The following is a 24,723-nucleotide window of genomic DNA, read 5'->3' as shown; positions in this document are numbered from 1 at the left end:
GTAACTCCACGGAAGTTTTTATTAAGTAACAGAGTAATTAAAATACATAATATTCAAGCTAATTCATTCTAAATCTTCTAATCTAAGTTTTTTTTTCAAAAATTTCTAATATAAGGAAAATTTAATATATTTTATATAATTGGAATTGCAAACAAGCTGGTGTATCTGATGGTCAATGGGACCCATCTCCTATAGACATCATGTCATCATATAAATTGCATATGTTTCACACATTTCGTGGCCATTCTAGAGAACTAAGTTGTTATAATTTCGTACCCTGTGACACAATAAATAGAGTAAAAGAAATGCCTCTAGATGTCTTTAATCAATAAATAGCTGAAGTAAATAATATAACCTACTCGTAATTTCATTTTTTAAGTTTTTTAATTTCATTTCATTTTATTTACATTATATACTTAGATATATGTTATACAATTTTTGCTTGCAATAAATTCATCAATACTATACAAAACACTGGTCCAACAGAAAAAACCGCATCCTGACCCTTAAAAAATGTCCAAGAGTGCACTGTCCAAAAATATATAATTATATGTTTTATTTGCAACGGAACTCTAAAGTAGGCACCCATTTAATTTCCGCTAAATTTAGCGGATCTATCTGCAATAGGAAATTAACTATAAGCAATGCAATAAAACAAAGCCGAGTGGAAACAAATAAACGAGATACATGAATAAAAATTATAACAGTCATTGCACGAGCGTGAGTGATCGCCTAGTTATCGATGGAAGTGGAAGCAAACGACGATCGCTTATATAATAGTGTAAGTAGTAAGGTGTGGGGAAAAGCGACAAGTGGAGCGGAAGCGTATCTATACCTATTCTACTTAAATTTTTTTAAGGATTTATATACATTCTCAAATCAAATTTAATATTTTCATATGATGCAACCACTTCACTAAAATAGAACGAGTTTGAAGATATTTTTAGTGCTGTCATATAAATTGTATTAAATTCATTTTTTGGGGATGAAATCGTACCATTGAAGAATCTTGGACGGTATGATGTTTCTTTTGAACTCTGAAAATTATATTTCTGAATTCACTCATACTAAGATATATGTAAGCTATATAAGATATAGTATATAACATAGATTTACATTAAAAGTCATTATACAACTTACAATAAAAATAAAAATACTTACAGGAGATATACACATATACAAGATAACTTTGAAATAAACTAATATCCAATCTTAAACCTATTTAGCTGTTCATGTAAATAGTATTTAAAAAGATATATATATATTTCTTATAATATTTTACTATGTGTATAGGTGAATGGAGATTTATATACAGTCACTAAATGAACGCCTTCATAAGCAATATAATAACACCTTTACCTACATTGATCTAACAAACAGGCCGTAAATCAGGTCAATATTTTAGGGCTATGTTGGTATAAAGTTGTTACATGTAACAATTTCATCTTTACCTAGCCCACAGAACACTTACATCTTTGTCTAAATCTTGTCGTTTGAATAAAGAATAGCCTATGTATCATAGAAACTACATTTTAGTGAAAGTTCAGCTTCGAAATTTATAGGCAGACAGACAAAAAAAAGTGAAGCTCTGGTTCATACATTGAGGCTTTCGTACCGATCATTACATTTATAAAGAAGAACATAATTAACAATAATACCAACTTCAGTATTTACAAAATTATTTTAATTAAACACAATATACATATATGGCTGTGCTGTAATACATAAACATGTATGGATATTCCACAATAGGACTAAGATTATTTAGCTTTTATTACATTTATACTTAATCGGTATTTTTACAAATCTCACAATACATAGCTAGATTTGAAAACGATTGCGTTTAAAACATGTTTTATTTGAAACAAATTGATATTCTTATAGAATTAATTCACAAACGGACATTTCAATTCTATATATAGATAATTTAACGTTAGCAACCGCATAGCTTCATTGCTGGCACAAGGTCACCTCTTGCACATAAGAAGGTCATGGAATCTAATCTACCAGGTACAACGCAGTAATTGTAGAATGCTACTGTAGTAAGTATTAACAGTACTACCTATGTAATACTCATTTCAAATTTTTACTTTTTTTTAACTACATCATCATCATCATCAGCCCACTGCAGTCCACTGCTGGACATAAACCTTCCCCAAGGCACACCACTCGGCTCGATCTTCAGCTCTTCTCTGCCAGTTATTACCGCAATCCTACATATGTCGTCGTTCCACCAATATGCGGGTCTTACTACACTACGTTTGCCATTTCGAAGTCTCTAGAATACGTCTTTTACACTAATATGGTGTCAAATTGAAATATTTAAGGTAATTGTAGAGTTGCCCCCGTAGTTTAGTGATTTATGGTACTGATTTTATGATGTATTTGGAATGTTATTTGACGATCAACTAGATGGTAAGGAGGAACCGTTGTCTATATACTTGAACTGCAATACGACTCATGCTTCTAGATAAGTAAGATGTCATGCAACTTATCCTGTAATTTCACTGCTTAATCGCATCCTACAACCGAAACGCAGCTAACAAAGGAAGCATCTTGGAGGCTGAAATAGTTGGGATTCAGTTACCCTCGCAGACGACTTTTTAGAATCCAAATCTGGCAAAGCTAGCTATTTTTAGGTTCAACAATTAAAATATCGGTCAAATGTTTTTATGTATTTCCTTTTAATTGTTATAAAAACATCTTAAATAAACTCGAGAGTGTGAAATATTAATATTTTGTTAGAACAAAAACCGGTCTAACGAACCTGAGCTATTATTCTATAATAGCCGAGTTTTTTAAGACATTGAACTTTGAAGTATGTATAGCTTATTATGTATACAACGTGCTCGACTAGTTATAGAGGCAATGCACTGATGCACATTGTAGTGTGAAATCATCTAAATCTATTCTGGATTACCTGAGATCGCCCTTAACATTCTCGCCTTAGTCAAAATCAAGAAACTCTTCTAATAGTGACAGATATAATAATAATAAAATTAGTTGTAATTATTTTAAACCATAGAAAATTAACTCTACTTAAACTTATCATTCTATTCTAGCACTATCTACAACCTTTTGTCTTTTCTTCTTTACCCAAAGGTAATCTGGAAGAGACTGCATAAACGATAGAGACGCCTTTTATACCCCATTACTCTGTTAATTTTATTTGTGTAATATATCTAGTGCAATAATAGTAAATAAATAAATAAACTTCATACTAAAGGTTTTATTACTGCTATTTACAGTATCAACCTTTGCAAGTGCAAAGATAGATACTCGATCGCGATATTTAATGCATGCCGACTGGACTATAAGACCTGCCATGAATATACACGGATATTTCAATTAATTTACACATAACGTTAATAAATTATAAATCTATACGTTCCCTAAGAATCACTAGTGATAGATGAAAACGGCTTGAATATCCATTCAGTAATTTACTGATTGTCGAACATATACACAGACGTCGCTGGAATCTTTTATTTTATCATAGGTGTACAATTATTACCTATATTACAGAATATAAAATACGTATACAAAATGTACTCTTGTAGTTTGGCCTAAAGTTGCTATTTGGTAAATACTATTATTTACACGGATAAAACTTTATTTTGAATTAATAATTTAGGTACGTTTTTTTACCGTTACCGTTTCACGATAATAATAATGATAATAATATCCCTGGACAAATCACACAGCGCCAACTAGTCCCAAGCTAAGCAGAGCAAACTGATATCAATACATAGATACTTTTTTTGTAAATACATACTCGTTGATAGAGAACACTCAGACAGATACAAACACTAATACTCATGAATACAAATACTTACACCGTACAAGAAATCGAACCCACAACCATCGAAAGTAAAGGGGTATGCTAGACCACCGACCCCAACATTGAGAGTGAAAGATTATAATGAATTTCATAGTACCAGAATGGCGGACATGAGCTTTTATCTTACTAATATTAAAAAAGCGAAAGTTTGTATGTATGGATGGATATTTGTTACTCTTTCACGCAAAAATACTGAACAGATTTTGATGAAACTTTACAGTAGTATACATTATACAGCAGTATAACACATAGACTATAATTTAATACGGTATTATGTAAATTGGGTAAGTGTGATGGAGACGAAGTTGCGCAGGTCAGCCAGTCTCAAATAAAACAGACGATATCGCGGGTTGTACATAGTCAAGTCGTAATGCATATTCGTATCTAGATAGTAGTTTTCCATAGACCTAATATACAATTTTAATTATGCGAACGCACTCGCTAAGATAATACATAAATTAATACCGCATTTCGTCTTACGCAACTGGTTTTTTTATTTCGACTTTTTTGTAGGTTCGCAACAGTCTCCTATCACTAATTACCTTTATATAACTTATGAAATTATATAATTAGTGTATTTCGAAGTATTTAAGTACTCTAAGACATGCCACCAATCGACTTACCTACTTAATTATAATAATTTGTAATACTGGCACATTTACATGTACGAAAGTAGTCAAATTTGTACACGTTGGCACCGAGTATGTAATTGTACTCTCAATACAATTTCAATGATAATACAATAATTAATTATAAATTGATATTTTTTTTTCAGGAGCAAATATTTTTGTATCATTAACTATCGCCTACCTAATGATCTTATGTTACAAAATTATGTTGTATCTACTGACATATAATAAAAAGCGTATAACGTGTCTACTTAGGTACTTTTTACGTTTTTTTATTATAGGTAAGTCTATTCCAATAGGGCTAAGTATACAATGTACCTACACTTATTTATTCAAATGAATTAATTATAACTTTTAACATAAATATATGATGAGGTGGTTAAAATTATGTAAAGTTAAAAAAAGTGTGTAAAGTTTGTTAGAGTTGTCAAAATATATATTATGACAAAGTACTAAAGTGTTTACATATTTTTCGTTTTACTCTTACTACTTACGATAAGGAATGAAAGCATTTTTTTTTATTTCAGTATTCCTGACCCTTTCTTGAACGGTGACTTGACGTTAAATTACATTAAAAAAATTAATCATAACACTTTTAATAAAAGTATACGTTGCTCCTTTTATTAAATCTCTAATTAATATTAATTAAGTTAAAGAGTCAGAAATTATATCTACTTTACATAACAGTCTGTTCCGTGATGTTATAAATCTAAGCAGTAAATTCACTGGATAGACAACCACTGTAGTAGTATCTGATATTTATTACTTAGATAAATACTATGTTATAAAATATAGAACATACATCCGTGTAATTATAAGTAGGTATGTACCTATACGTATACAACAAAACATGCTTTTTATACATCTGTCTGCATCGAGGTAGCGATTAATTAACTTATTACAACGTTATTTTAATACATTGTTGTTAGTTACATATACATCCGTGCTCAATATAGTACAAAAACTCAATAAATTAAAATCTGGGACATAACTGAGACTCACACTAATTGCAAATAGTGTTTTATTGGCAGCAGAAAACCAAAATTAAGTTAAATTATTTATTGTATTGAATGTGGTAATTATACAGATAGAGATGTACTTGAAGGTAGTACTGATATTCAGTCTATTCAACAAGCAAACAAATATATTTTTAATATTTATATTAATTAATGTTAGATTATTAATCTTAATTGTAATATTAACGATAACAATTCATAATATCATATATCCATTTTGTATATAAAATAATCTTTCAAATAAACACTAATAAATCGGACATTTCATTAGTTTATCTTAGAACCATTTTAAACAGAAATTTGTAAAAGTAGTAGGTAATTTAATACAGGTAATTATGCAGCATGTATTTATAAATTTTATACTGTGGTAAAAACGTGTTCTCATTTCTGGTAACACAAGTATTCCAGGATCTCCTACAGAAAATTTATAAAAGTTTACAGTTTTATTACTATACAGCGTTACATGAAAAATTTCTATTCCTATCTCGATCAAATTTATTCATTCTTGCCAGAAGCTATATACAAAAATTACTTGCAACACTACTTACCTACCTATTTGCAAAATATTGTAACATAAATTTTTAGAAAATGCTGTCAAATTCCGTTTCGTAATACTTCATCGCGTTATAGTTATTGCGATAGTTACTTTCATATATGCATTGTCTCAATTCACGACCAAAAATAACAATATCTTCATATCCTTCATCGTCAGATTTAATCCTCTACAGAGTAGATATGCATAGATCTTAGGTAAATGATTATGTTGATGAATATCCTTCAATAGGTATAGAGATAGATAGATACAAATTAGTATTGTATAATGATAGTTAGCGCGTATACTATTGACACGTAAATGGTTGAATGAAGAATGGGATTCATGGAGTTTGCCTAACGAGTGACCACAACCATAACCATACCCTCTTTGAAATCGTTAACTCTTAATCGTATATCCTGGTAGAAGACTCCCTTTATTTAAATATAACGTATTATATAAGACATATTCATATTATATATTGCTTAGAAAATCAATAAAAAGAAAATAAAAACTCTCACTATATATTCTCTTATCATTATCAAAGATTAATAACATAACTACCTACATGTTCGAAAAAAAACATCCATTCAATTTAGACAGCATGCGAACATCAAAATAAACAAATTTGATTCAAGTAGAAAGTTCGCACGATGCCATCATTACTTGAAGATGCGGTAAGTACGACCGAAACACACTCATTGACAGATGTAGCTTAGTGAATCACCCATCAATCAAGAAAAACCTATTCTATAAAGCTACGTATTACTATATATACTAAGTCATCATTACTTTACCTTTATCTCGTTATTAGGGTTCGGCGCAGTACCTACCCACGTTTTTTTCTACCACTTATTCTCTATACCTACGAATTAAACAGAAAGTCAAGTACCAAACCACTAGTACGACACACTTAGGTATATAAATAAATATATCTATAATTAACTATTACTCCAAATGATTTTGAGGTTTGAACCTAATGAATTCGATGTTAAAAAGGCGTTTCAACTATGCCACATACCTACCTAATTGATAACAATTGGATTAGAATTGTTATCATATTTCAATTACGAATAATTAGGTTACGAGAACCACTCGATTGAATCGTAACTCGATCTTATGTAACAGTTTAAATCGAATCATTGCATCGTAAAAATGTTAATTAGTTACACGCTACACCGTACTCATTAATGAAATGGTAGCATCCAACTACTTATTATGGTGATAGAATACATTATGTTATCAGTAATATACTCATATAAATAGGCATATATTGTCTATGTTCACGCCGGGGTCCTTGTGGTGCAGGTAGAGAGGACCGAGAGCCCTAAAATCTGTCTCACATAATAACTATTGTTCTTTGACTATTTCCATATTATGTACTTTGTGTCGATCACTGTACTTTTACCTAGGGAGGCTTTGTACAAATTTCTCTGCATGGGTAACTTTGTCTCATATATTTCTGCCGCCTAACAGCTTACTTTGTAACCATTAACCAAACATGTTATTGTTATAACTTTGTTTTTGGTTTAAATAAATTCTTTAATTATTTAAAAAAAAAACTTGTTACCACTTACAATCAAGTATGATGTCAGTATTCTTATGATTCGAGTGACATAAAAAAATCTGCACACATTGTTAATGTTAATTAGTGGAAGTTGAATGAGGAGAGAGACTGATATAACTTCATTCTTATCCAGTCATATTCTACATTTCTACTTATTTTATTTTTAAGATTGTAATTAATTAATCCTTATGAGGTATTTTCTAGTGTAGGCCTATCTTGTCCAGTCGTTTTAAAGTCTCTATAAAAAAAAGTTAGACAAATTATATCCTTCTATAAATTATAAACTAAATTAAATTAATTACATCCTAAGTAAAGAAGATATTATTATATTTAGCGGTATTTATTTAATAGAATATGCTGATGATCACCGAATTCATCCTAAATCTAAATTTTAGAGTTGTCAGAGTCGAGTTTCTTCTTAAATTTTCATTACTCAAACTTCATTCGAAACATGTCTACAATAGATGAACATCAATAAAACTATTTTGATTTGATTTGATACCCAGATTATCTAGATATCTATATAGAAGTTACGCACAATACAAACAGACTTCCGCCGGCCCAGTTTCTAACAAAAGTGGAACTAATTCAGGGTGGCATCACATCAAGAACCTTGCAACCGCAATACACGAAACATTACTCTATAAAAATTACATGTTAACTCCAAAAGCTCATATAAATAAAGTCGAAACTCCAATGACAAATTATTGAAATCATTACAAATTTTTACATTAGAGTAACGAAACACATTCTTGATACGCGTGATGATTTTAACGCAGACAGTCTTTGTTTTATGAGATTTTTGTTGTATTTCATTCAATTTGTATTAGTGATTATTTTATATGTAAATGTTAATGTAAACCTGTCTATTTACTTATCACGCCTAAAGCACTGAACTAATAATTAATGTAGTGATATACAGAAATTGGCAATAAAACAGAAATTAAAGAAGGTTAAAGAAAATAGGTGATGAAAATTATAAATCAACAATTTTCAAGAAATAAAACTAACAAAAATATAGAATTGATCCATTTATTAAAAAATACTTCGGAAAAAAATTGTAGTTCCTTGAAGTACTAAGTCTATGCAAAGTACCTTATTATTATTGAAAAAAAAACACTTTGAATACATTTTAAAATGTATTACATTCAAGCTCGTCTATCAAACGAAATGAATAATGTTCAATATTTTTAATAATTATTTATATAGTATTCTATATTGTTGCAAACATACACTGATCGTGTAATTACAGTCTTATAAAATTATCTGTGACATTCTATTATTCTATATTCGCTAAATATAAGAAAACATAATCCATAGGTACTTCCATACATCTATACTAATCTCCATATTATTAAAGTATATGGTAATGTTTATCTAATTTATGTTTATTACTTTTTTTCGACTCAACATATCTTAAGGAAATATGACTTCCAGATAAGTTATATCAAGAGGAAGGACATATACTAATTTTATTTAAAAAAAAACCATCCCACACAGACACAGCATATCCTTTACAGAAATCTTGTTAAAATTCATCGTAGCTACTTCAGTAGAAATAAAAGAATACCTAGAGAATGAAACGAGCGCACCCATTCATGTACAACAATCAATAATTGTGAACTAAATACATAGCACAGCCCTGACTGTGTATCAGGGAACAATGTCTTTGCCGGAGCTGGGAGCCGCGCCAATCAGAGCGCCCGGGTCCAGGGTGGCAGCGGAAACTTTGCTAGGAAATTCAATTAAACTTGAGCGCCCGCCCTTATCTGATGACTCCGTGGAGAGGCCTGCTACGTAACGAGATGCAATAGGGCTGCCACTAATCTACAAACTTATTATGTATATAGACTTGAGAGCATCAAGGCCTCATCTTAAACGCGAAAGTTTGTGAGTATTGATGGATAGATGGATGTTTGTTACTCTTTCGTGCAAAAACTACTGAACAGATTTTGATGAAACTTTCTAGTAATAAAGCTTTTATATCAGAATAACACATAGACAGGAATTTAAAAAGACATTATGTAAACGAGATAAATATAATGATAAATGCCAAGTAAGCGTTACACAGACAAAGATCGGGTCGATCGGCTCGCCTACTGATTATATACCTTGACTTATACCTAAGACATCGTGACTGTCTCTCCGATGAAAGAAACTCTGATATCAAATAAAAAATTAATCCGAAATACGGCGGTGTTATTTGGTTAAGACTGGGTGTTTCTGCTTATTTATTTAATTATTGTATGTTTGTATTATAATTCATATGTTTATTAATTAAATTAGAAAATGTGCACCATACCATTATCAATAATAAAAAAAACTATTTAATACTATTATATATTTGGAAGTAAGTCTATCTGTTTGTTTCTGAATATAGGTACAGCTGAACGAATGTTCATGAAATTGGATATGGACATAGAATGCATCACGACCACATCTGTTTTATTTATGACATCGATATATATCTCAGTGTACTAGAAAATGTTAAATAAGTATATAGGTGCGATAGAAAAGAAAAGTTATTGTATACCATTGTTTTGAAGGTTACTTTGAGAATGACTTTATAGTTTAGCAGTTTTCCTTCTAAACCTAACTTCGTCAACCCTAAACGTTGGACCAATAACATCTAAATCCCCATCCCTGTGGAAGCGAAGCGTCAAGCGCGACTCTCGTAACCGCTAAGCTCGACCTGTGACGTTATCGCACCCCACTTAAGGTTCCGATCCTCACCCTCATATCCTTGCAAACATATCTTTTACCACATAAAACAAAATTACAAGCCATTTTAAACCTTAAACTTAAAAGCACAAGGCACAGTAAATAATGCTGAGTCAGCAATAATGATTGTACAAGGCATAATCAAGGGATTCGCTGTTACGTAACGATAGCTTTCAATGGAATTTTGGGAGTGTTTCGTCAGTTTAAATAATCTTCAAGCTGAATTACAAATGGCCGTTCTCTTGACATTTAAGTGGCTCAGATAGTTCCAAATTCAAATTCTCTTACGTAGTACCTATAAGAGTATTTTGCAAACTATTTTGGTTTTTGAATGTCATCAAAATCCATTAATTAAGATCTGGTTACATATAATAAAAATTATCGCTGTATATATGCAATATAATGAGAATAAATACAATTGGGTGACGCCCTTGGTATGAGGTGTTTCGCCTTCATACTCTGTAATTTCATTGCCGTAATTAAATACTAGGTAATCTAAGGATTAATCCTTCAACCGAAAAACATCTTAAAATTTACATAGATACTTGGCACCTAAAATGTGTGACAGAGGTACACATGTAGATGACTTTTACAAATAATATCTCAGTAAAAAAATTCACGGTATCGCCGCCGACCGATATCGTACTTATTATAAGGTGTTGGTAAATTTATTTAGAGTAAAAACATACTTACGTAAGTCTCGGCGCAAGAATATAATGAATCTCTTCTAGTGTTATAACTAATACTCTAATCACATTTTTCGAGGTTTAGAGATTTCAACATCTAATCAAACAACACAAATGGTTTCAATATTATATTAGAAGCTATTTATTCTTTGTTAAACATGCATATACCAAATAATACTTAATAAGAAATGAATATAAAAAAAAGGAAGTTAATATTGCCTAGTTACCAAAATTAAATTCTTAAAGCAAAAAAATAGTTACCTGTATAGCGCAATTGCTAAGTTAAGATATAAATCATTAAGGTATATAGGTCGATATCATCAAAGTAGACTTTTTGAGTCGACAGTTGCGTAGAAATAGATACTCACGCAATGTTCGCCTGCGTGAGTACCTCTGTTACCTATTTTAGGCGCCAAGCAAGCATCTTGCTTTATCAACTATGTTCATATTGAACAGTGCGATAAGACAGTGATATTTCAAAATAAGAAGTATGACATTTTAGTCCTCCAGAATAGCAACGCTGGGTGACAGGACAAGTCACGTAATAACGTGATATCCTTAGCGTTGTATATATGCAATGGTCACCACTTACTGTAAGGGGCGATCAGTTATTTGCCATTCCAATTAATTAAAGAAAACGGTATAAACATATCGACATTCATATTTTTACTAGACAAGTAAATAAATTGGCTAAACAGTTTAATTAAACTCCGTTGTATAAAATATTATTGCAATTTCTCGTTGACAGTCAATATCGAAACCGCGAGATAAATTGCAATGAATTTATTAATACACAAAATCCAATATTAAATTCGGACGCCAGTTTCCCCAAAAGAGGATTTCATTCGAAAAACCGCATTGCTAAGCGCTAACTCGGCATGAAACGTCATAAATCGATTTTTAAAAGCAAGTGACTTTTTCAGTATTGCTTTAATATGCAGAGCAGTTTAAGTTCATAATTGCGTGTGCTGAGGTAGACTTTATATTTTTTAGGACTGGTCGGACAATCCACGGGAAAAATGGGAAATTGGTGACAGGGCTGAGAGCCGTGATAGCGCACTGAAAGCGTGGTGGGTGTTGAACAGGGCTGACAGTAGCTTCTTTTATTCTATTTTATTATTTCTATACAAAAATTACCATCTAAAGTCTCATTACATGAGACTTTAGACACAAAAAAAGATAGGTTCCTGTTTCTAATATAGAAGCAAAACACGGAAAATTAAAAAAAAAAAAAACAAGTAATAATGGATCGGTGGATTGTATGGATGTCTAAATGATGAAAACATGTATAGAATATGATAGTAAAATATATTTAAATACAGTTGCGAACTATCCAAAAGATAATGATTTAATAATACAATAAAGTACGAAAATATCAAAAACATGACGTAGAAAAGAACTGATCTAAAAATTTATAAATTTAAAAATAATAACAATATCAAAGGAGTTTGGCTGTCGGTCGCCAACACGCAAGATTTATTAGTCCTCTTCCTAGAAAATTTAATTAAAATCAAACTGATTGTAGAAATGCATAAATTTTATGTAAAATTTTATTGAATAACATATTAAATCGCGGAATTATAATAAGTAGTTGTATTCGCAATTTTAGGACAATATTGCGTTCATAAAATAATTTTCAACCCTGAAATCACGGCCCTGTATCAAGCGCTTCAGTGGAAAAATTAAAAAAGAAAGCGCGCCATATTGGCCCCGCAAGTTCAATTAACGCGGAAGGCGGGATTGTGGCTTCGCATTGTGACAGCATCCATTCAACTGGATTTATTTTGCATATTCGTTTCACACTCCAATTGTTCTCTTATTATTTTATTTTCAATAACAGCGACAGTTTATATTATTTTACTAATAGATTCAGAATATTACAAAACCAAAAGCATATAGTATTCCTTTATACCAATTATTTTTATTATTATTTAATTTATATTTATAATCCCGGGTTTCGGCACCAATTTTGTTAGTGTTTCTAACTGTAATCTATTTATAATGCATTTAAAATCAATAAAATTAATAATAAATGATAGACCGTGTTGACAGAAAGAAAAGAAATTTTTATTTTATTTTTAATTACAATTATATGGCTTTTATACAAAAAGAGGTTTCATGTGCTAACAAATTTATTAATTTTAATTAATTTAATTTTTAATTTAATTAATTATTTTTACAAATAGAAAAGTAATATTACATAAATACATATCTATGTAGATATCATCTTATTATTTTCCACTGGTGTTTAGGCGGGTACACCACTCTATTATTATCCATTAAAAAAACCATCCTTCTCAAGCTTACCAAAGAAATTAGTAAAAAAAATACCCAATACCCTTTTCGCTGAAGCGAAAACGGGTAGTGTTTTTCTAATAGGGGATAATGGAATGGTGCACCCGCATGTGCTATATGTATGCGCTGGTAAAGCACGATTGAAATATGAGTAATATTTAGATGAAGTTACGTAGAGCCATTGTGATGAATTTATTATGAATTAACCACTATGGTTTTCAGGAGCAACCAACCACGTGGAAAACCACCTGACATTGTACTATGTGGAAATTGTTTGTAACATTTCTATACAGTTTGCGATGATTATCTACAGCCCCATTACTAATAATTCCAGCCAAACCAATTGTATGCAATATTATATTACATACACTTCGAAGCCTACATTGTTTCTACCTAAATCGATAGTTGATGGTTTATTCGTTGATATCATAGTATCTATTTATTACTACAGTGCGAAATGATTGAAACTGTCAAAAACAAATAAGAAATATACTACTTCTGCAGCAAATATGAAATTGACAGAATGACTGACACTAGTAATGTCAAATTTGTAGGTTGTCAAATCTCAAAGTTTACTTTTGCAAATAACCACTGTAATACCTATCTATAAAAAGTTTACAAAGTTGTTATGTTCTTATCCGATATAAAGTAATAAACTATTTCCGTTGAGACCCTATTTAGATCAATCATTCCTAAATAAAATTGCATTGTTACATCTATGAATATTCGTTATTTATATTTACTATTGTCTTAAGCTTACATGAGATACAATGTCTCAACCGGCGGAGGACAAAAGTATTAATGATAAGAAGAAACCAGATTCGGCTTGTAATACGGTAAAATAAACTTTAATTAATCTATTTATTTATTTTTCTAGAACTTGACAAATCTAAATATCTTGTTATTTTTAAATAGATATTTAAGAAAATATAACACACATGTAAGATAATACTACTAATATTATGAGGATCTATGAATATCTTTTTATTACTTTTTCAATTGAAAACTATATGCCAAATTCAAATTTCGAATGCAATTAGGAACACAGTTCTATAGATGTACCCTAAAAAAATATTATTTGCAAAAATTATCGTCACAGTAACGTCGCTATTGTATATATCGATATTATTTATTTATTTATTTGTTTGTATGTATATATACAAGGATTATTATATAGTTATATGTAGGTGTATATACTATGTAATTTGTGTTTATTTAAAAAATTTGGTGAACATATAATTTATGTAATTCTTTCTATGTCTTTCTGTAAGAAAAACAATAGATTTTCATTCATTCATTCATTCATATGTATGTCTAGTACATAGAATATTTTTATATGGAATGTATACCAGTCTTGTTGTGGGATTCTATTATAACCTAATATAATTTATTATTTTACTTATCACAGGTAAATGTAGTGGTGTTTTTAACTGCAGTAGTGGTTGGCATCTTTTCCTATTATGTATACAATACAATTAGAACACCTCCAAAAGTTCCACAATTCGACATTGACCAATGGTGGGGGCCATATCCTATTAATTTGAAGCGTGATTTATCTATTCGACCATTCAAAATAGAGTTTACGGATGTTGTAAGTATAATTATTGCCTTTAATATATAATATACTAGCTGACCCGACAAATGTTGTTTTGCTATATAAATTAAAATAGCTATTAAAAAATAGAGGTTGATAATAGATGGTTGAAAATTTAGGCTTGTATGTGTTTTTTAATATCACATTACAAAATAATAAAGTGTTGACTAAAAATTAAAAAAAATTGTTATGGGTGGACAACCCTTATCACTTAGGGATATAGTATAAAAAGTTAGCAACCGTTTCTCAGTCCTGAATAAGCATATAAAATTTCATTGGTCAGGCCGTTACTAAATTTTTTTAATACCTGGTAATGAAATGGTGCATTTGTTGAGTATATGCTAGCAAAATATCAGTAGTAGATAATAGGATGAGATTGAACTCTGGTCAGTGAATTCACAACCACATATAAGTTAACATATCCTTTTTTTCCCAATAACAACTTTATTCCAGATAGTGTTATCAATTGTTGTTTTAATGATAATGGCAATTAATTTCTTTTTATTTATGCTTAACAATTTACATTGAATTTAATTACATTCAGTAAATTATAATTTACTAATTAAATGGCACATTTTTAAAAAATAAATATATATTAAATATATTTTATATGCCCACATATCTGGGGTTATAGAATTAAATAGAGAGCCAGCCTACCATGACATCTTGAATTAATTTTGTTTATTATTGGTTTTCACATCACCAGAAAATTAGAAATTGAAATTAATCTTACTCTTTAACCAAAAACAGCTTTGCTCCTGCTTGTTTGAAATAGGTGAGACAGAAATGTCCCATAGAGGATTAAGTACAAATTCTCCATATTGGACAATAAGTGTGTGGACTACAGGAAGCTGTGTAAGGCTAATAATTGAAAAATAAAGAATTAAATTAAACACAGCTAATTATTCAAAAGACAATTTTTTTTATAATTCAAGACTTCACAAGGAGTATTTCTATACCTACTTTATGTTATCTTAGGTGGTCATTGTCCAGTACTTTACACCAAGCAATCAATACCTGTCTAATTTCTGTGTCATCAGATTGTAAATGATTTAAAAGAGCGCCTCCTCCACCGACGCGAGTTTATTCCACCTCTAGATGATGCTGGGTTCACATATGGATTTAACTCCCATTTTCTGAATGAAGTTCTAAACTACTGGCAGAATAAATACAATTTCAAGGATCGAGAGCAGTTCCTAAATAAATATAATCATTTCAAGACAAACATTCAGGGGTTGGATATTCATTTTGTACATGTAAAACCAAAAGTTACTGAAGAATATGAAGTGAGTATTATAATAATAATAATAACAGTCTTTATTTGTGTAGATAAATTAATTGATTACCTGATAATTATCTAACTTCTTACTCATATTAAGAAGCAGGAACTTTGTGAAAGTGTAGTAGCTTATAAATCAGAATAAAACAGTCTATAAAAATGACGCGACTGAAACCGCGGGCATTGCTGGTAAAATTTAAATAAATGATGAAGTAAGTATTTTGAACTAAATTGTAACTGATGTTGATAGGAAAACAATATTAACAGCTCATAGTATAATATATAATCTTCTTTTGTTCATGAACGAACAAATTCGGAAGAACACTCCCCAAGATTAAGTACATGAATGAAGTAGTTAGAACAGAACATCGCAAATTTTGTTAATTCATTTAATATAATACTGTAGAGATCTTGCTAAAAACCATAATAACATAAATATATGTACTAAATAAAAATACATGATATTTGCAGCCCAAAAAATAAAGAAACATTATGGAATAGAAGCTAGTCTAGTACCTTTTTTTAACTTGAATTGAGAGTGGATGTGAACTAATTCGCAATAAACGAATAGATCTGTTCTGATCTGTAATCTCCGAGTTGCGAGCTATTATTCGCAACTAGGTCATCAGGTATGACGCTCTTGTGCTACTGTCGCAGCTCAAATTGGCCTTCAACCGCTGTATGTATACCTATTTTCACCGGTTGAAGCTATAAAAACTAGATACAGTTATCACAGTAGTAAGAATTTTTTAAATATTGTTTCTAATATGTTTACTAACCAAAAACTTGTAACTGTTGAGAATAGAAACAAAAAAGATTCTCCAAGTTTAAGTTAATTAATTTATGAATTAATATACCTTTACAATTTATCTAGTCCCAAATTAAGTAGATGTTGCTTTATGGGTACTAGATAATGAAAAAAGATGATCAGTCAAAATACATATATACATAATACACATAGAAACATAGATAGACCAATAGAAACAATATCTGTCTGTATCTTACTAATATTATAAACGCGGAAGTTTGTGAGTTTGGATGTATGGATGTTTGTTACTCTTTCAAGCAATAACTACTAAATGGATTTTAATGAAACTACAATAATATAGCTGGATATCAAACCCACGACAATCGTCAGTAAGGCGACGTGTCAAGCACTAGATCACTGAGGTCTCAAATTTTATTTTTTATACCAGGTTGTGCCCTTACTTTTGCTGCATGGATGGCCAGGATCATTCCGTGAGTTCTATGAGATGATACCAAAGCTAGTCACCCCTCGGCCGGGATATAAATTCATTTTTGAACTCATTATACCCAGTCTACCTGGATATGGTTATTCTCAGGTAAAATATAGTGATAATAATAACAAATATTATATCATTATATATAATACGTTTTTTATACATATTAAAAGGAATTATACGCCGATGTTTGACAAATCATCAGTACAAGATAAATAACTATTCTGATTGTGGCAATAAAGCTGTTGAAATATAAAGTGGAAAAAAAATGACAAGTGAAAACACCCAGTTCTCCTCCTGCCACCAACTCGACTATTTCCTTCTAATACCTAATACATATTATTTTTTTTACATTTATAATATTAGGATTATTTTATACTTTTTCTTGCAATTATACCGTTAAAACTTGCGAGTTTACTAGCTAGATTCATAGCATAAAACGAGAATACAAAGTGAGAGGCTTGTGCACTAAGACAAAACTCACGAAGAATAATAATATACCCAGGACAATTCACATACCGTCTTCTAGTACTCTCAAGAGCTATAAGCAGTTAGACTAAGAGTACTATATTACTAATGGAATTTTTTACATAATATACATAGAAAATAGCCAGACTGATTTTAACAATCAAATTAATTAATATTAAAACTAATTAACGTTAGTATCGTGCGACGAATTGCAACATCGGAAGTCAGGCGGTATGTTAAATAGCTAGACACCCAGATCGTCAAAAATTTAAAAGAAAAAGTAATATTATCTTTCTCATACTCAGGCACCATCTCGTCGCGGTTTGGGTCCAGCGGAAATAGCAATCATAATGCGTAATCTAATGCATCGCATCGGACACAAGCATTATTACATACAAGGCGGAGATATTGGACATAATGTCGGCTCCATTATAGCGACACTCTTCCAAGATGAAGTCCTCGGTTTCCACACCAATATGCCGATTTTGTTGTTCCACCCGATCGCCACTGTATATACCCTGTTAGGTAACCACATTTATTTTGTGTTTTGTCGCTGTCTGTCCCTATGTATGCTTAAATCTTTAAAACGTATATAGATAGAGTGATTCTAGAGGAAGGTTTATATATGTGATACACGTACACCCTGGCGAAGCCGGGGTGAGTAGCTAGTTATTAGTATATTAGGTTTCTCCTTCTGTCGTCGTATAACGTTTTTCATTATACAACGCTATCTACAGGAATAAAATACATATAAATATTCTATTTCTAATAAAAAGCATCTTTATTATTTTTCTAACTTGATGATGTTAAATGAATCAAAGCTGTGCCTATTTTAATTCATCTTATATAACCACAAAATTTATATATATGTATATAATATTATAAACACGAAAGTTTGTGAATATGGATGGATGGATGTCTGTTACTCTTTCACACAAAAGCTACTAAAACGGCTTTGATGAAACTTTACGGTAATTAGCTTATACATCAGAATACACAGGCTTTAATTTGTTTTATATATTACATGCCCATAGAGGCTTCAACCCAGTTCCGACTTCCCGAGGGTTGTGGCCCCCGGAATTGATCCCAGGTCAACCTCACAGTCACTCAATACAAAAATCGAACGAATCAAACATTGAAAATTTCGTAATATATTTGTTTATAAAAACAAGAAGTACAATGAAAGAGGTTTCACCACAAATTCTTTGCAGGTTCGTTTTGGCCTCGCCTTGTAGTAGAAGCAGAGCTGAAAAACCGCATGTACCCTATTGGTCAGCATTTTCAGAGACAACTTGAAGAATCTGGCTATTTGCACATACAGGGCACCAAGCCGGATACAATTGGTAAATTATTATTGTATTTAGAAATTACAAGAAGTTTTCTGTATATATTTTATCTACTGCTAATGATGAATGAATATATATATATATATATTCATTCAATAATACAGGCATATTATTATATAGAACAAGCCAAGAAATTCAAACATTTGTAATGCATCCGTACTAAGTCGGGACAAGTCGCTAGTATTGTATGAGTGTTTCTAAAGATGTCATCTTCTACATATAGGCGCTGCACTCACGGACTCGCCGACTGGTTTAGCCGCATACATCCTAGAAAAGTTTTCAACCTGGACCAATAATGAATACAAAAAGGCGGCAGATGGCAAACTCCTAATGAAATACTCATTGACACATTTATTGGACAATGTGATGATATACTGGGCGACCAACAGTATTACAACCAGTATGAGGTTGTACGCCGAATTTTGTAGCAAAAGGAATATGGCGTTGAAATTAGATGAGTGAGTTTGTTATAAAATATTATAGTAACTACATATATTGATTTGATGAGTCTTCGTCACCTTATTCTTATATTAAGTATTACATTATTTTGTCATTATCTTTCCAATTATTATAATAGCTTGAATGAAAAGCATATAAGTATCATAGCTAAAATATGGTAATTGAAATTTTACCTTTTTAAATAAGAGTGAGTAAATCAGATGCATATCCTCATAAGCAGTCATAAAAGTCAACTTTGTCGTGAGTACACTTGAAAATCAAAATCAGATTAGAGATTATTTTTAATCTTACTAATATTATAAACGCGGAAGTTTGCGAGTGTCGATGGATGGATGTTTGTTATTCTTTCACGCAAAAACTATTGAATGAATTTTAATAAAACTTTACAATAATATAGACTATATATCAGAATATCACAGGATACAAATTCCACGCTAGTGAAAACGCGGGCACTAAATTAATACTTACTTCATTATTTAAATAATATTAGCTATTATTTAAATAATAATGTAAGTAATAACTGAATTGTAAGTGATGTCTATACAGACCCAAATATTAAAACCTTATAAAAGATACAATCTTCGCGTGTATCGCTACGAGCACAGCTAGTTCAAATAGGTATAGATATAGTTAATACCTACATTTATATTCACAGGATACCAACAAATGTGCCAACATGGGGTATTAAATTCAAACACGAGTTGATGTTCCATCCTGATTCCTTACTTCGCCTGAAATATAAAAAATACTTACACAGCACTATAGTCGAAGATGGTGGACACTTCGCTGCGTTAGAGATGCCGGATATACTGGCCGATGACATCTACAAGGCTGTAGATACATTTATCGAGTATCATAATATTCAAAAGTATGTAATTTTTTTATCTTTACGAAATGCTATATTTCGGGGCGCTGATATATAGGTAAAAGAACTTTTTATGGACGATCTGTATGCGCTAAGGGTTTACGCTGGCGGGGCACCAGTGATGATGATGATAAAATGAGCATGAAATCGGCTAATTTTGCTCATTTTGCCAAATGGCAATTTACCACAACGGATTCCAGGTAATCTACGTGGAGGTCAACTTGACAGGGTACATGCTAAGCTATGCTAGCAATGGAATTATTAGTCCATATTACTATCAGTCCCCTTTCCTCCTCTGTTTATGTACTAGTTTTTCTCGTAAAAAATGACTGGAGATATTACGATCAAATCACAAAATGTCAACATTTAGCCTAAAGAAAGTGAAATTTTTATGTAATAATTAACTTTGTGAATATTTTCAGACAATAATTGTATTAAACCAATAATATATGGCATCATATAGATGCTTTATTTATTTTATTACTGTCGTTTAATAACTATCAATAGATTGTGATCTATAAACATGCGTAAATGTATAAGAAATTGCTGTGGAATAAACACTAAAAACAAATATTGCATTGTATTGTCTATTGATTTAAGACATATGCGTATTGTCAGTTTAATTAACATAAAAAGATATCATAAATAGGGCACAAATTATTATAATTGTCGTGGGAATAAAATAAAATACAATGTTATGTTGCCATAATATCAAATGCAAATAATTACCACGCAGTTGTTTACAATTGTTAATTTACTAGTATAGTGTACTAACTAGTAAAAGGTGAAACCAGGATATGTTATATAATTTATGAAACTGAGTTTTATCTTTATTTATATGTATACTAACTAGTTTTAAACGGCAGTGCTGTTCGTTTTGAATATCATGTAGACACCCATCCATGTGTCTACATGTGGAAGAATTGTAAAAGTAATTTTACAAGTATTTAGCACTTTATTTAAAACAATATAAATCTCGAAATTTAATTATTTATCGCTTTATGGCATAAAATTCCTCCAGTTTTCTTTAGCCTTTGAACCATATTTTAACACATAAACAGACAGTTTTTGCGTGGTTATTATTATTATTATATAAAGACTGGAATATTGTAGGAATAAGCAACATCTCTCATAAGCTCTAGCTTTACACCGCGGCGCTGGCCGGATTAATAACGTGGAAGAATTTTAAAATAAGTTAAGAATTCCGTTTTCTGATTCAATCGATTCCGATAAAAAAAGCAATGCAAAAAATTAAAATATTTGTTTGCAATTTAATTCATAATTGTTTAATTAAATTAATTAAACGAAAGAGAATAATTATTTACGTGTGGCTGGTGAGTGAATTCACTTATCTTTTCGCCATACATTGTGACATTTATTATTAAAATCATAAATTAACGCTATAAAAATAACTAATATTTGTAACACGTGGATATGAACGTAGGCGAATACCTGGTAAAGCTAAGAATTTCGCAAAAAATAAATAATCATGATAATAGCAACTAATATTTCTAATACATCTCCATTATTAATATTAATTCATCGAATTATTGAAAATTAATAATACCATGAAAATATTTTCAGTGCAAAACAAGAATTGCAACTCCAGCCGAATTATGAAAAAGCAAAAACTGTATACGAGTTCACAGCGAAGAATATAGATGGCAAAGAAGTAAAATTAGAGAAATACAAGGGGCACGTCCTAGTGATAGTCAATGTTGCGTCACAATGTGGTCTTACAGACGTCAACTATGAACAACTGAATCAATTGTATGAAAAATACGCTATTACGAAAGGCCTACGTATACTGGCTTTCCCCTGTAACCAGTTCAATAGCCAAGAACCAGGGACACATAGAGAGATATTCAGTTTCGTCAAGAAGAGAGACGTGAAATTCGATGTGTTCGAAAAAATTGACGTAAACGGCGACAACGCTCATCCACTGTGGCAGTTCTTAAAGCGAACCCAAAGTGGTATTTTCGGGGATTTCATTAAATGGAATTTTTCGAAGTTTATCGTCGACAAGAATGGTGTACCAGTTGAAAGGCTTGGCCCCAATGTAAATCCGGTCGATTTAGAGCCCCTCTTGGCTAAATACTGGTGATGTAAGTTCAAGTGAAGTTATCAAAATGTTTCAAATCTTGTGATACAATATGCCTTAGTATATTAATATGTTAATGTCACGCCAAATTGTAGATATTAAGTATAGATATATAGACTGTATAGTAACAGGCATACTAAATAATACTATAGATTACGAAGTCTCAGTGATTTTGTTTAATAAAACTACTATGTGAAAATATCACTTAAAACTATTAGATTGAATTTGTGTTCAAAAACATAGGGATAGGACGTATGCTTGTTTGCCATCGGACAACCACTAAAAAGACAGTTATCACTATTATTATGTTACAGCGCACGGTGTGTAAGTTTTAAGCATATATTTTAATAATTCAATATACCTACTCAGTTAAAAGTGTTCATTAAAGCATATATTATTAATGAATGTATACTATTTTATATACTCGTTGTTTATTAAATTAAAAGTTTATATAAAAAATATAGTGTTATTATTTTATTACCCTACTTCATAATGTTATTTGACTTAGTCTAAGATGGATCTGACTACTTGAATTTAATGTTAGATAATAGCTGTATATTTTTTTAATATATTAATAAACAACTCTTTATAAAATTTATCACAGTATAAAAATAAAACTGAAGAAAGTGTTTGTTTGAAAGCGCTAATTCGGAAACTTCCAGTAGGACTTGAACTTGTTTCCTTTTTAGATCCCAATTCTAAAAAAGGTCGTTTAACATCAAGCTACGGCCCTCAGGAATCGCGTAAAAATAGAAGTCCGAATGAATACTAAGCGAAAAAGAAAAATCGATGCCCTTTCACAGGCGGGCCACAGCTTGGCACGGATGTATATATAGACCTCTTGAATCACTACCTATTGCTAAAAATATTATAGCATAATAATTCGTTGCGTAGTTTAAAAGATAAAATCATGATCAAGAAGACAGCGGAAGCGACTTCATTTTACACTATGTAAAATATACAATGACTGCCTTGGTGGTTTAGCGAGTTCGAACGGTGCAAACATTTGTACTCATGAGTATGATTGTTTGTATCGCTCTGGGTGATGTCTTTGTATATTACGTATGTATTTACAAAAAAAGAATCTATGTATTTGTATCAGTTATCTAGCACCCATAACATAAGCTTTAGCTAGCTTAACTTGCGTCTAGATAGTGGTGTTTAAATTGTTCTGAAATTATAATGAATAATTAAATGAAAACTGTTACAGTACAAAACCAGCGACAGAATGGCAGCCAAACTACGGAACTGGACAAACAGTATACAAATTCGTAGTGGAAAATGTTTATGGACAACAAATTAAATTAGACAAATACAGAGGACACGTTCTACTGGTAGTCAATGTGACATCAGAATGTGGTATTGTAGACACCAATTTAGAACAACTCAATGACTTACAGGAAAAGTACGCTACTAGTGAATGTCTAAGAATTCTCGTATTTCCTTATGATCAAAGCGTATACATCCTTACTAATATTATAAATGCGAAAGTAACTCTGTCTGTCTGTCTGTCTGTCTGTCTGTCTGTCTCGCTTTCACGCCAAAACTACTGAACTGATTTAAATGAAATTTGGTACCCATATAGTCTAGACGCCGAGGAAGGACATAGGCTACTTTTTAATGCGAAAAAAGGGTTGTAAAGGGTTGAAAATGGTAATGCAAGGTTATCTTTATGCGGTTGAATACACACTTATTATAATAATGGCTTAACTAAAAAATTAGATATTTTGGAAAGTCTACTTTATAATTGTGTTATTAAGTCTATTTTCAAAAATTTTTAATTTCTGAATTACACCAGTATTGTACTAGATATGCGACTTAGTAACGCTCATATGTCATAAATAAACATATATGTCATTTGTATAAGTTGCGCGCGCAACTGATTATTGTCAATCCGTTGTCTCCTTATGAATTTAAATGAATAAATGTTTGCTCTGCAATTTTATTTTATAAATACATAAATATAATCTTGGTATAGCCTATAACTGATGACCCTGCTCTTGGACAAGAGCGTAAGAACATATTATTAATATTTTTGAAGAATAAAACAACATATAATATTAAAAATGTTGTCAATACATAT

General features: G+C 30.9%; 1 protein-coding gene across 1 annotated transcript; it reads left to right on the top strand.

Moving 5' to 3' along the window:
* Positions 1–13,859: 13,859 nt before the first annotated feature.
* Positions 13,860–23,082, top strand: LOC131850077 (juvenile hormone epoxide hydrolase-like). The gene is made up of 9 exons (XM_059200229.1): positions 13,860–14,123; positions 14,696–14,878; positions 15,922–16,167; positions 17,357–17,503; positions 18,175–18,394; positions 19,081–19,212; positions 19,439–19,673; positions 20,330–20,542; positions 22,124–23,082. The coding sequence occupies exons 1-9, from the start codon at positions 14,058–14,060 to the stop codon at positions 22,641–22,643; spliced, it is 1,962 nt and encodes a 653-aa protein (XP_059056212.1). The 5' UTR covers positions 13,860–14,057; the 3' UTR covers positions 22,644–23,082.
* Positions 23,083–24,723: the final 1,641 nt, after the last annotated feature.

Source organism: Achroia grisella, unplaced genomic scaffold (genome assembly GCF_030625045.1).
Source record: "Achroia grisella isolate CSIRO2021 unplaced genomic scaffold, CSIRO_AGI_Agris_v1 utg702, whole genome shotgun sequence".
Taxonomy (NCBI): Eukaryota; Metazoa; Arthropoda; class Insecta; order Lepidoptera; family Pyralidae; genus Achroia; species Achroia grisella.
Note: the sequence above shows the minus strand (reverse complement) of the source record. Positions and strands in the feature narration are given on the sequence as shown.